This window comes from Electrophorus electricus, chromosome 4, assembly GCF_041902795.1.
Source record: "Electrophorus electricus isolate QZ-2024a chromosome 4, ASM4190279v1, whole genome shotgun sequence".
NCBI lineage: Eukaryota > Metazoa > Chordata > Actinopteri > Gymnotiformes > Gymnotidae > Electrophorus > Electrophorus electricus.
Genome location: NC_137500.1, coordinates 15,401,938 through 15,416,313, shown reverse-complemented (window position 1 = coordinate 15,416,313; position 14,376 = coordinate 15,401,938). Strand labels below are relative to the sequence as shown.

The following is a 14,376-nucleotide window of genomic DNA, read 5'->3' as shown; positions in this document are numbered from 1 at the left end:
GAACATTGAATTCTGTGAAAATTGCACATGTCTTGCAACTTCCTCTGAAAAAGCAGCAGGCGAAAAAAAGGCTCCTTAAGTAAGACGAAAAGGCTGTGGTGAGGAAAGTAACTTCAAGCTGACGCAGGCAGCTACGCAAGTATTTTACACATCTCAACAGCGTAACTGAAATGCTTAAGAGAGATATTTCTTACACTTTAACAAGTTAACAGTTGCTTGTACTCTTTGAGGTCATCTCTGTGTAAAGAGCACCTCTCAAAAATAAGAACGCAAACAACCCTAATTCAGTCTTTGCACAATGTGGTCGAACCTGCCATTTTCTCCACATCGATTTTGTATGCCATATATTTTACTAATGACTCCTGCTCTTAATGGATGCTTCATGTGGGGTGGACATTGCGTAATGCTAAAGAGCTCTGCAGTGTTTACAGAATCCAACAGAAATGATGACTACATAGTGGGAGTGTTGATTGAATTGGGGTGGGATGTTTGCTCAGTTTTAAATCACATTCAGTATCAAATCCAAAGAGTTTGTAGGATTGCATGTTTTCCACAAAAAGCCAAATATGCTGCAATGAAGAACATGGGTCAATGTCTCAATTTCTCATCGGTCACATACACTGACAAGTCATGTACAATTTTGTATACTATTTCTCCTTTAAAGCAAAAATGTAACAAATTGTTAGGCAGTTAATGAGCTGAAATGGAGTGCAATTCCATGCGATTTTGCTTTTTTTATCTAAACTGTTTTTATAAGTGAGAATTTCATGATAACTTGAAAATGGAATCCACAGGACACTATTTCAATGTGCCTTCCAACTGAAAAAGATCAACTATGAGAATGATTTTAAACCTTTTCTGGAAATTGTGACTGTGTTGTGACTGAAAAACATGTACCTAATACAAAAGAATATTTAGTGCTTTAATAACAACAACAATAACAATAATAATGTACACCTTTTCAGAAATACACCTACCCAGGTTCCATAAGCATAGTATTCTTTTCATACTCTCCCTGTTCTGTCTCTGAGCCCTTTTCTGGAAGGGATCACCAGTAATCAGGCCTATCCACCTCACAGAAGTGGCCCAATCAGAACCCATCTCTTCACCGCACCTAAATCCCAGTGTGTGTGTTCTCATAGCTTTCTGCACCTCTCTCAGGGGTGGGAAACCACGCTGCAGGTTCTCTTTCACATGCTAATATTTCTGTGTTCATTCTGGACTACCACAACATCAAAGAACTACCTACCCTGTTTGATACATTGCCATTGTCAACTCACTGGTACTATATTATTTCTCCTCAGAAGCAGCTGAACTTTCAAGTTCCAAGACCAATAAATATCAAATAAGTTATGTGGAGACTCAAAGCTGAAGATGCTGCTGAGTGAGCACCAAGGAGACATTGTGGCCAGAGGCTAAATACTAACCCAGTTTCATGATATGGGGCATGGAGGTGTTGCGGCTACGTTCAGTGCAGGCCGTGACCGTCAGGTTGTAGATGTCACCAGGAGGGAGAGCCAATGTGGCCTTCATCATGCTCCGTGTCACCTGTGGAGAGAGAGAAAGGAACACTGAACACAGCTGGCAGTTCTAACAAACATCTGATCCTGGGGGCATGAAAAGTTGGCTTTAAATTAAGAGGTGCTCAAAAATTATTCAAAAAGTAGCTGGGGTTATTTCGGAGTGGTGATGGGCTACCTCCAATAATTGACAATTGAACTAACCAATTGAAATGAACCAACCATCAGTTACCTCCTCTATATGGATAGCATCAAGCTGTATTCCAGAAGTGAATGAGACATCGACTCACTAATCCATCTCACTAGGATATACGGTAACGACATCGGAATGTCATTTGGACAGGATAAGTGTGGTCAGATGGTTACAAGGAGAGGAAAGGTAATCAGAACTGAGGGGATCATACTACCAGAAGATAACATAACAGATGTTGAGGGCAGCTACAAGTACCTTGGAATCCCACAGGCAAATGGGAACCATGAAGAAGCCACAAGGAAAGCAGCCACAGCCAAATATATAAAAAGAATGAGGCAAGTCCTGAGAAGTCAGCTGAATGGGAAGAACAAGATCTGGGCTATCAACACCTACACTCTACCTGTCATCAGATACCCTGCTGGTATAATCGGCTGGCCAAAGGAGGAGATGGAAACCACTGACATCAAGACAATGAAAGTCCTCACAATGGAATGAGGATTTCATCCCGAATCCAGCACTCTGAGACTATATGCTAAGCGAAAGGAGGGGGGCTAGTGAACATCAGTGCCACTATCCAGGAAACATCAAAGATCCAGGAGTATGCCAGGAAGATGGCCCCAAGTGACGAAGTGCTTAGTGAGTACCTGAGACATCAGAAACCTGAGGAGGATGGGAATGAGGAGGAGCAGGAACCATTGTTGGAGGATAAACTCCTGCATGGTATGTACCACTGGTAAATAGTGGAAGTAGCTGATATGGGGAAATCCTGCCAATGGCATCACGTAGGCGATAATCATCACAGCACAGAAATAAGCTCTGAATACAAGATCGATAGAGTCTGGCATCTGCCACACCAGGCAGGACCCCAGATGCAGGCTGTGCACAGGTGCCCTGAGACAATCCAGCACATAACAGTGGGATGCAAGATGCTAGCAGGCACAGTGTACATGGAATGCCATAACCAAGTGGCTGGCATAGTATATAGAAACATCTGTGTGTTATACAGTCTGAAAGTTCAGCGTTCAGTGTGGGACACTCCCCTGAAAGTGGTGGAGAATGTCCAATTTAAGAACCTTCCAGATCCTGAGTGACAAAATGGTAATGGCCAAATGGACATAGTAGAAGAGCAGAACAGGGCTGTAGTGATAGATGTAGCAATCCCAAGTGATCGTGACATCAGGACCAAGAAACATGAAAAGCTTGAAAAAAGGGCTAGGAGAACAGCTAGAAAAGATGTGTAAGGTAAAAGCAATAATAGTGGTTCTTGTGAAAATTACAACACTAGGGGCTTTGACCCCCAAACTGGGCGAATGGCTCCAGCAGATCCTACGAACAATATCTCAATATTAACATCTCAATATCAATATCTCTGCATCTCTATCCAGAAAAGTGCAGTCCTGGGAAAAGATAAGATTCTATGCAGGACTCTCAAGCTCCCAGACCACTGGTAGAGGACCCAAGCTTGTAGGAAAAAGAGACCGCCCGGAAGAGGGTTAGTGGGGAATTATATATAAATATATCTAAAAATTCCCCACAAAAAGGTTTTATATATATAAAACATTTGGCCCATTAAGGATTTGTCATTTCCACTGGCAAGGCATTTTAATACAAATGGACGTTGCATTAGTGACTGTTTGCACATGGCAAATTGTTACTATGGCAGCAATGAAATTAGGAAATTTAAAAAAAGAACTCATCTACACTTGGAACATTAGAACCCCATAGAATGAATTTTATGATTTAAACATATACTTATAAACTGGCTCCTCCTACTACTAATTCAGAAGCACTTTACATACACAGCTGATGAAGGACCACTGTCCGAAATGTTCTGTTTCTTTGGAAACTCTGTGTACTTTACTACAATTTTGTTGTATGCCTATATGATTTATAGTACATCTCTTACTACAGTATACTACAGATACTCACCTAGAATCTTCTTGGGATTTCTACTGAGATATATATATGTATATAGCCCAAATATACAGTATCTAGCTAATGCCAATATAATTAGCACTGATATCTGTTTCAATTTTAAGCTTTTTCACCACTCAAATAGGTTTAAAATATCGAACACAACAATACTCCAATGGCGGATGTTGGTTAAGAAATCAATAGTGTCACTCAGGAGATTGAAGTGAAGTCAGAACGTCTATTGATATGGCCTTCCTGCAAGCTCTTCCTGCATGACGCAAATATTGGTGTACTCATTTCAAGGGAAAGTGCATGATGCTACAGGGCCCGTTATGGCTCCAGCTTTCATGAGCTATGTATTATCACTGACCAGAAGGCTGCAGGCTGAGGACAAACCCACAATCCCATTTAAATCCAGTACAGACCAAGGGTGAAGCTGGTGTATGAAGGTTCAGTTAACTCAAAAGTGCAGTTGCCATAATCCTCGGTATTTGCCAATCCCCTAGCCAATGATCCCAGTTTTAGCCAGTCATCTAGCCAATGCTCATAGTCTCAGCCAATCCTCTAAGCCCACGCTCCCATCTTTAGCCAATCCCCAGGCCAGCACTCCCCGAGAGATGGGCTTTGGCTGCAGTGTGTAAGCAAGGCTGGGGGGCAGATAAGCCTTACCACCCCTCTCTCTGTCTGGAAACATTTAGCAGCCTCTAATTAATCCTTTGCTGTGTGTTAGATAAATATGTGTGGTGGGTAATTGGATTCATTACAAGCTAGTGTCAGGGAGCAGAAAAAGCAGAGGAATGCACCCTTCACCTTTTTAATTAGGACTCAAAAAGACACCAAAGAAGCAATCAATAGCACATCTCATCATTAGCTAACAATGTTAAAGATGCTGTCTCTCAGACCACAGAGATCAGCTTGCTGCTCAGAAACCAGTGTCCCTTTTTCATGGATTAGCAGTACCACAGGATGGTTACGGTAAATCACCTAGAATTGTAAGTAATGCCGGCAGTAAATTATGGAACGACAGAAGTTACTGAGGTCTGATGACTCACCATGCAAGCCATTAAAATTACTGGGCATTCTAGACTTTTTCTGGGCACATTGATCTTGACATTTTAAGAAGCTGTTTTACCATTCATTATGTACAGAGGGAAACTAAAGGGGAGTGATTTAAGGTAGAATATGGTATTGCATTTCGATTTAATTTTAGCAGTTCCCATCTGATCACCTAGATCCTACATTACTTACATCAGCAGAGAAGCGTCTCTTGGAGCCTTTTCTGCCCTCTGCCACCACCTGCCAGTGGAGCATTCTGGAGTGGGACAGGTCAGTGAAAAGGTCCCCATATGTCCAGCGCACATACAGGGTGCCATGGGCATAATCCACCGACGAAATGTGTGGGGCCTCCGGAGCTGAGAAAATAAGTTTAAGTGATGGATGAATTAGTGCCGATCGAAATGTTTCCTCAACTGGGCTTGCATCTGGTCTGGGTTCAGATAACTGCAGGTCTCCGACAATGCAGTATGCACTGTAAGGGTGCTGTTACAGATGCTGACATTTTCATATAATTTCCATGTATAGGACCTGCAGCTCTGGTGTAACGTGCAACTATTATGACATGATGTGTCATACTGCCTCACCGGTGACGAAGCTTACGGTGGAGCCGTCGCAGCAGCTGAGTGGCGGGTCACCCCAGGTCACCATGGTCACCCTGAAGTTGTAGTACCATGCAGGTAACAGATCAGTCACTCTCTGTTAAAAAGGAAGGGGAAGAGCAGGAATAAAATGGTGTTCTTTCATTTAGTTCTTCCTCTATTACTCTTTTTTCATGGCATACATCAAGCATGTAAGGCATATGCCTGCAAAAGTTCAAGAGCATCATAAAAGTCATCTGTCATGAGAGATATCTTTCCATCAAAAACCCCATTCCCACTCTGAGCTAATACCCTCCACTAAAACAGCCCTTCCTGTATCAGCACAGTAACCTCTTCAGACATTTGGGATCAGGTGGAATCACTAGCTTTCTGCATGCATTGATCTGTTTCTGTATTGCATTACACCACCTGATTTAATTAGCTTGGAAGTTCTGCCCTCTACCCTGACCTTGTTTTAACTGCCATATTGTGTTCCTACTTCACTACTTTAGCAGTCTTTAATCGCCATTCAAGGTCAATAAACACCCTCCCTCATAAAGCAGTTCAACCCCCAAATGTGCTGAAGACCACTTTCAGATCATGCCGCACGCAATTAAGAATGCGTGTAATAATTATGGGGAGAAAATTTCACACTGGGATATCATTTACGTATTACCATGGGTGATGACCTAGGGAGTGGGGGTGTGTCGCTAAGTAATTTCCTTATTTCTTACATGAATTCCATTCACCATTTGTTAAGCACCAACATTGTACATCTTCATATGATGGAACAATAAAAAAAACCAACAACAAAAAACAACAAGAAAATAAAAAACATGGCCGAATGAACGAAGGTTTTCGCTCCTCCTGTTTCGGTTTTCATTCAGTCACGAAGCAAAATACCAAACCCTCTGCTGACTCAGACATATCCGAACTGAGGTAAGATGTCCTTATAACGAGTGCTGTTTTGAAGCATGGGGCTGAGTGACTAAGGTCTCTTTACCACAGAGGCGATGACTGAGGCGGTGGCGGCGATCTCATAGTAGGTGGTCCATTGGGACGTTTGTGTGGCGGAGTTGAAGAAGAAGGTCTGCAGTACGTATTTGCGGAAGGCCACGTTGTATGGCCTCTGCCAGCTCAGGATGACCGCTGTGGGGCTCAGCGGGTACACCACCAGGTCCCGCACCCCTGTGGGCTCTGCCAGAGAGATGGATGTGACGATTAACCAATCAGGTTTGACCAAAGAGAGAAGGGCATGACCAGGCAGAATAGCATGCAAGAGCAATTGATATACAAAGAAGCAAAATGCAAAATACTATGGACTGTCATTTAGTCTGCTGACCAAAACAGAAAGTGTTTACCCTCAAAATAACATAGCTTCTACTAAATGTTTAGCTTGTGTTCAAAGACAAAAACATTTAAAAAACCCTCTTGTATAATATAATGCTGCTTCATTCTTTATCTTGATTTTGTTTAACAAGAATTTATTAACAAGAAATACAAAGGTTCATGATAAACTCAACAGAAAATGAAGACATTCTACCTATTGTGAGTTATAAATACTTAAATGGTTATAAATGCTTACCTATATCAATAATAACTGGTTCGGAGGGGGGGCTAATTAGGGGTCCATTAGTGTGGTACACCACAACTCTGTACTGAGCACCAGGGGTCAGGTTAGTGATGATGTCACTTGTGGTGTTCTCCTGTAATTAGACACAGAATCTAGGTTTGAAGAATGGCAGGAAAGGAGAACTGAAAACGCTGGCGAGTAGCTCAGCTACCTTAGCTCAATACTATCTTACTGTGCATACTGTAACTTAAAATATATGACATTTAAAATAGATTTAAAATCGATCACTATCATCGCCAAACTGACTGGATAAGATGTTTATCATATCCAAAAATATTAAAAAGTTTATTTCTGGGAACTAGTTAACTTGAATGTTATTCCAGCTATTATACCAATATGCCTATATGATTTACAGTATAGTAATTAAGCACCATTAACCATTAACCTTGAGTTTGAAAGGCACTATATAAATAAAACTAATCATTATTATTATTATTATTATTATTATTATTATTATTATTATTATTATTATTATTATTATTATATAAACCTATTATTATTATTAATCCTCTTTGGAATATTGTGTTGATCTTGCAATGGCCTGTTTGCCTGCTGGCTGAGGTGGGTGTGGCGGGCCCAGATCCATACCTCAGAACAGTAAGTGTTCTCCATGCGCTGGCTCAGACTAGGCTTCAGGCAGGTGAGGGACAGCACAGACACCAGGCTCCCGTTGTGGCTGTGTGCGGCCGGGGCCCAGGACACGGCAGCGGTGCTGGCCCCTAGCATCCTCACACTCACTGCCCGTGGACGCTCCCTCGGCTGCTCCAGCCACTCACCTGTGGGGCCTGGGGCGCACAGGTGCATGTGGGAGGTGGGGGGAGGGGGTTAGGCACCATGTGCCAATTAGAACATGGATGTTTGGTTTGGTTCTCTAGTGGAGTGTACTGTATTTGAAATGAAATAGCAACTATAAGGTTAAAGCAAATGGAGACAAGTTTGATCTGAGAGTATTCACATCTATAGAGAACTATGTTTGAATCTTGGCCATTGTTATACATAGTCTGCTCATTTTAAGGAGCAGTGTAGTTCCTAGATTCCCAGGATTTAATTTCAAATCCAATATGGTACAGCCAAAGTAACAAAAATTGCATCACTGCTCTATTATTTGACAGACCGTGCTGTGCATGATCATTACACTTTAAGTCACTTCTTACATGTTCCTAATAAGAATTTGTTTTTTGGTCAGATCTCCAGACTGTTACCCAACTGTTAGATCATTACACTATTAACATATAAATTAAAAACAGAAATGTTTATACAAATCAAATTTCCACCATGCTGGTATTGATAAGATACTGATAAGACTTAGCAGCTGGATAATACTGTACTGCAGGTATTCTCAAATGTACGCACATCCATTTTATATAATGGATGATAAATTATAAATGGATGTTGAATGAATAACATAAAAACAAACCCATCAGTTTTTTCCAGTGTATGAACCTGTTGATGGAAGGTTCTGCTCTATGTTTCACAGTAATGATCAATACGTACTGAGGTAGAAGGTGAACCCTGCTTGCGGGGTGCTCTCTCTAGGCTCGCAGTCTCCTGAGGAGCTGATGGTGGTGACCAGCACATGGTATGTTCCAGGCTCAGACAGCTCAGTGAAGAACTCATGAGTGTTCTCATCCACCGTGGCTGATTCCGTTGAGTTACCTGGAAAAAGGTAACAAAACAACAACAACAAAAAAAAACACTGAAAGGGAGAATTTTTTTTCCCCAATGTTACTCAAGTTAAGCAAAGGAAGAATAAAATTTGTACAGAAACTAAAATGATACAATATTTTTTTCCACCACCAATCACACAATCAAAATATGGCACAATCAAATATAATCTGATGAATTATCTATGTATGCAAATTTGTCAGTGTGAAAATACCACAATTAAAAAACAAAACAAAGGCCTATCTGTCCTCACAGTGGTCAATGTAATCCCACTGGGATTTGGTTCATTCTCTTCTTCATATGTTGGGGTACGTTAATCCGATTTTTTTGTAAACAGGAACGTGAAGCTTGTAATAATTGGTTCTGGAAATTTACCATTCAGATCAAAAGTAAAAGTTAATTTTCCCTCTTTTCTTCTGACAATCAGAGCTTTGTGTCTGAACATGGCTGAAAGCAATATGACCCTGAATATGGCTGAGACTGATATGGCATGATGACATCATGTTGAAAGTGACCAATAACAGAATCACTTTTATACACTTCAGCAAACATATTTCTGTGAATGTTGTTTGCTTAGCAACTTAGTGACTACAACTTGTTCTGTAGGAACATCCAGGAAGTTGTCTGTAGACTGGAGACACAGCACAACTATAAACGTTGGCAGTATAGAATGCTTTTGGAGAAACAGTCTTGACAAAGTAATTGCAATAAAAATTTCGGTTAGCCATGTTGTATTTACAGTAGCTGAGTTAACTCTTTAACATCAGGCACCTGAGGTTCCAATAAATAAAAGGGGTCAAATATGAAATAAGGTGAGCTCCTCCTTTAAGCAGTTAAAACAATGAACAAAACAAAACAAAACAACCCCCCACCCCAAAAAAAGAAAGACAATTTTAATGACAGAATTTGTCTGCAAGACAAATGTAACTCATAAGGAAATTATTTCAGTGCAATTTTTGAGGTGACTCACCATCTTGATATATGTAGATATTGAAGCCATCATAGGAGGTAGGAGGTCGCGGGGGTAGCCAGCGTAGCTCCAGCAGAATTGGGGGAGGTCTCGTGGACGTGACCAGAGGCTCCGGGGTGAAACCCATGGCTGAGCCAGGCTCATTTGAGTCCTCATACTCTGAAACAACTGCATTTACAAATTCCTCCTCCCCTTCAGTTGGGGAGGGAATTCCTGTTGGCTCTGGCCAATATGAATAATCAGTTGTATTCTCATCCTGTGATGTACCACTGATATTAGTGTTGAGATTTGCAGCAGTAGTTGTGTATTCAGCTTTGTTCACAAGTGGTACTGTGGTGTTTAGGTTCTGTGAGGGAGTATAGGGTTCCTGGGTAATTGTCGTGTCTGCCTCTTTGGGTACTGATCCTGCACCCTCCTCCCGAATGTTGCTCTCTTCCAGTTCCTGTGTTAGGTGGACATCACGTATCCTCCGTTGTATGAAGGCTTTATGAATATTCTCGTGCACGTTAGTCAATGGCAAGTCTCTATCACTGAGGTGGACAATCTTGAGTGTGACGTTGATGGGAGGGTGAGGTACTAGAGATAGAAAGGGAGAAATATTACCATTTTGTATGTGTTTCACAACATGTTATGTGGAAAATCTTTAATAAGTAATGACTTCCTCTGGCAGGAACTGATTTTAATTGGACATCGTTATGAGGATAATGAATCTGACACAGGTCAGAATGACTCCGGAGAGTCAGCTGAGTTCACATTTGCTAACGTTCAAGCTGACCTGAATAATTAATGTCACAGAAGGTGTAGACCCATAGGGAACTAGGACAGATTTTTCCTCTCACTACTCAAACAGTAATTAAAAAAAAATGTGACATTCATTTACTTTACTGGAAAACTTAGGAGCCTAATTCTGAATTTCCACTGGATGCACAGAACCATTGAGCTTCTTGAAATATCGTCTTTCTTATCATTCATAAACAGAACATTCAGATAATCTTCCTGTGTTCAATCCACTCTGTTCAGTATTCTCTCTGTTAATAGTTAGCATGCTTACCAAATACCAGCCATAAGGTTACAGTGAAGGCATAAGCTGGAGAAGGTTATAATGTGGGTGTTACTTGCGCTACCTATGGAATGACTGGGCTCCAGGCATGGTGTGGATAGGTTCTGAGCGGTGGGGTGTACCTGTCCTGTGCTGATGAGGTTCATGGCTCACTTCACTCCTCTGCACCAGAATGCTTTTGTTGACAGTGGCTTCGGAGATCAACTGGAAGGTGATATTGCTGTAGCATGTCCCAGGCAGCCAGTGTTTGAAAACCGTTTTGCCTTTGAGGAAATCTGGTTGAAAACAGTCACCCATTTAGAGTGATAAAATAGATCCAAACTAAGAAAAACAGTACAGTCATACGGTTATCCAAAAACTACAAACAATATTTCTTAAAAGATAAAGATAAAAATAATTAGTAGACAAAATTGTTTTAACTGTCAGGTTTGACTGCATTTGCATCTATTTGAATGTATCTACCATTTTGGGAACATACAGCCTTTTTTCACACATATTTGTTGCTATGCGATTTTTTTAAAAAAAGTCATTTTCTTTTCCATTAATGACTTTAGAAGATAGTGTCCATGCTGTGACCTGAGGGCTCACCTTTGTAAAGCATGGAGCGTTGCTCATGGCCCTCAGAGTAGCTGATGTTCACCCTGCTAAAGATGTTCTTCTCTGGAGAGCTGAGCTCAAATACCACCCCGGTCTCTGGAGATGGCTGGTAGTCCAAGATCTGGACACTCTCCAGTGGTCGAGGCTCTGTACGGGAAGAGTGTGGGATAGTTGAGCTAGTGGTTCCTAGGCAAAGTGCTTTATACCAAAATCTTTTTATTGTTTTCATTTGACAATATGAGAGATAAGGAAGAGGAAGAAGTGTGTATATACCCAACAATGTAACATCCCATCTCTACAACACTACTATTGTACCTCTGTATTGTTCAGTGACTATGTACATATACATATACATTAATACATGTATATACAGAGAAAACCAAAACAAAAAAAACACTCTCACAGCTTTCAAAAGGCAACTGTCAACTATCAACAGAGTCCATCTTTTCAATGTACATCAAACCAGGCTTCCATTAGTATGGAAGACCATAAGCAACTATGGAGTTTTTTTCTAGCATCAGATGATGAAATAGATCTCTGTCAACCAGTGCTTAAATGCAGTTGAAATATTATCTTTCAGACAAAGTGTGTTATTTCCATAAAACCTCATTACTCTACCACTACAGAAAATGATACTATGTGGGACCACATCGACCCTCAACTTACTTGTGAGCACGGTCACAACCGCAGCCGGCTTCGACCAGGTGGAGCCATTGCCCGACAGGAGGCTGATGGTGTAGCAGAGGCCATGATAGGAGGCGTTATACAGTAGGGTTGCAGGAGCCACCTGGCTGCTGCTGGCATTCATGAAGGGCAGGATGTGGGTGCGGGGCTCCCCAGATATCCTGGCAGCATATGCAGTGACATTGTCCCTCAGGTCTAAGGGTTCCAGGGTCATCATGATATAGTCATCATCCAGTAACGCCACCTGAAAAGGAGCCGTTCCCTGGAGAGCAGAGACAGAATAGAATAGAATAGCTTTATGGTCACTGTGTAAGAACAAAAATTGGTCTCTGCAACTTCCAGACTCTGACGCTCGTGCACAGCAATAGATCAAAAGTAAGAGAAAATAATATACTGCATAAGGATAAAATCTAAGTAAACTATATAAGGATAATATATAAGTATAAGAACATGTACTATAACTAAGTAAATCTAAGGAGTATTATTCATATACATATGCATATGTGTGTAGAAACTAAAAAATTCTTGTTAATCTGAGAAGTGAACTAGTGATTTATTAGGGGCAGAGTGGAACAAAAGTATGCAGAAGAGCATGATGCTAATGGTTTGACATTAAACCCTAATGGTTGGATGTGCTAATGTCAATAGATCAAGTTTGGTTTTAAGTGCAGAAGCTGACAAAACATCATAACACTAAACTTAATGAAAAACTAGGATTAGGAAGCAGAGAACAAATAACATATACACTCAGCCTTGTCATACCTTTATAGCCCTCATTGTGACCAATAAAGCAAGAAATTCAAATGAACACATGGAATGGGGCAACTACTACTGCAGGAAAAAATAGGCCTAAATTACATCAGCCATTGAATTTGACAAAGCAGATGGTTCCCATGGTGACAAGCTCTACACATTTTAAAAGGCTCCTAAAAGGTTCTTGATGGGGTTTTTGCAATGTAACCATTTAAATGTAAAAAACCTTTTTTAAAAACTCCTTAAAGTCCCTGTGGGATTTCTACAGCCTGACAAACTATGCCAACACAATAATGACAGCAGCTGAAGAAAGTCCTATTTGAATGGTTACAGTACTACAGTAGCACAAATTCATATAACCCCATGGCTGCAACTGTGAATCCCTTCACAGTATGCTGTAAAGAAAGAAAACTGAAAGTCAGAGGAGTGCACCAGTATCTCCTGTGCTCTTTCCTTGCACACATGAACAACTCCTGTCCCTAATATGTGACAGTTTAATAAAGAATCTCCCAGAGTAGCAGGGTCATTTGAGTCTAAGTCAAACTGTTCCTTGAAGGGTTTTTACAGTAGAAAGCTGGATGCAGGAATGCAGAAAATGTTGGGGTTTTTTTCTGTCATATTCAAAATTTGAAGTCTAGAAAGACAATCGTGTACACATTTTATGCACTCTGAATGTTCTGAATGTGTTAAATTGAGGCCTGCTGCAAAAAGAGTCTGGATTTTTCTGGATACTTCTGGATCTTCAGCAAGAAAGGTCTGGTCTTTTAGAAGAAGCCAAAGATGCCACCGAAGGTTCTTTCTCCTTCTACTTTATTCATTCAGTCCTAAAACAACTGGCAATTAAGGGTGTAGATCACAGTTTGCAAGCAATGTGTTGACAGGGGCCAGCTGAGGACCCTCAAAATTCTACTTCTACTTTTAAAAACTCTCATCTAAGAAAAAGCCTGTGCCTGATTGTAAAGCCTGGGCATCAGATTTTACCCCTTTGCACAATCCCTTAAAGATGGTGGTTTATTGCTTCTAAAACCCAAATGAACTCAATAAAGGTGATTCAAATCATTTAAGCCATCTTCACTGAGTAATAAATACAGAAGCAATTCTGTGGCTGGTTCAACTGTTCCACATTGTGTCCTCAAGTCTACTAAGAAAGCCATAGAATGAACACAGCTACTGTTTTTTGGACAGATGGTTTTTCTGCAACGGGTAAACTATGGCCCCAATACAAACTCCCTTATTTTTCCTCAACCAATACCAAATGTAATAGAAATCCCATATTTACTGTTTGATGAGAACAACAGGTATTTGTTCAGGTTATTCAACTCCAGGGTCAGTGACCAGCTCACAATACATTGGTACAACTACATGTTAGAAAATGGTTTCCCTTTTTTTTCAGATCACAGTGATACTAAAATTACAACATAGTCAATGTTTAAACTTCAGCTTAGACCATTAAAATGATCGATAAAAAGCCACACATAAACTAAGATAAAAATGATTTATTGTGAAAGAGTCTAGCAGCTTAGATTATAAAGAATCTCTTTGACCTGCTTGTACTCAAAATTATATGGCAATTGTTTATTGTACTAGGAGTCCTATTTTAATAATGACAATGAATGTTAAGATATATTATTTATGTTCATGATTAGATCATTTTATTTTGATTGGATTTTTTCTGACCTCATTACAACTGACCTCAACTGGACTCTTTTCTGCTTCCTTTCAAGTTCAAGCTTGTACCTTTTTTATGTTCAGA

At 40.5% G+C, this 14,376-nt stretch overlaps 1 protein-coding gene across 5 annotated transcripts in view; it reads right to left on the bottom strand.

Annotated features, from left to right (window-relative positions):
• Positions 1-14,376, bottom strand: part of ptpro (protein tyrosine phosphatase receptor type O) — a 53,278-nt gene that overhangs the window by 13,474 nt on the left and 25,428 nt on the right. For all 5 annotated transcript variants that reach the window (XM_035523652.2, XM_035523653.2, XM_035523654.2 and 2 more), the window contains 11 exons: positions 11,853-12,132; positions 11,178-11,333; positions 10,712-10,864; positions 9,530-10,105; positions 8,389-8,550; positions 7,483-7,679; positions 6,847-6,967; positions 6,265-6,458; positions 5,268-5,379; positions 4,876-5,039; positions 1,428-1,548 (listed from right to left, as the gene is read on the bottom strand). In XM_035523652.2, the coding sequence (XP_035379545.1) occupies positions 1,428-1,548; positions 4,876-5,039; positions 5,268-5,379; positions 6,265-6,458; positions 6,847-6,967; positions 7,483-7,679; positions 8,389-8,550; positions 9,530-10,105; positions 10,712-10,864; positions 11,178-11,333; positions 11,853-12,132 (2,236 nt within the window). The remainder of the gene's footprint in view (positions 1-1,427; positions 1,549-4,875; positions 5,040-5,267; positions 5,380-6,264; positions 6,459-6,846; positions 6,968-7,482; positions 7,680-8,388; positions 8,551-9,529; positions 10,106-10,711; positions 10,865-11,177; positions 11,334-11,852; positions 12,133-14,376) is intronic.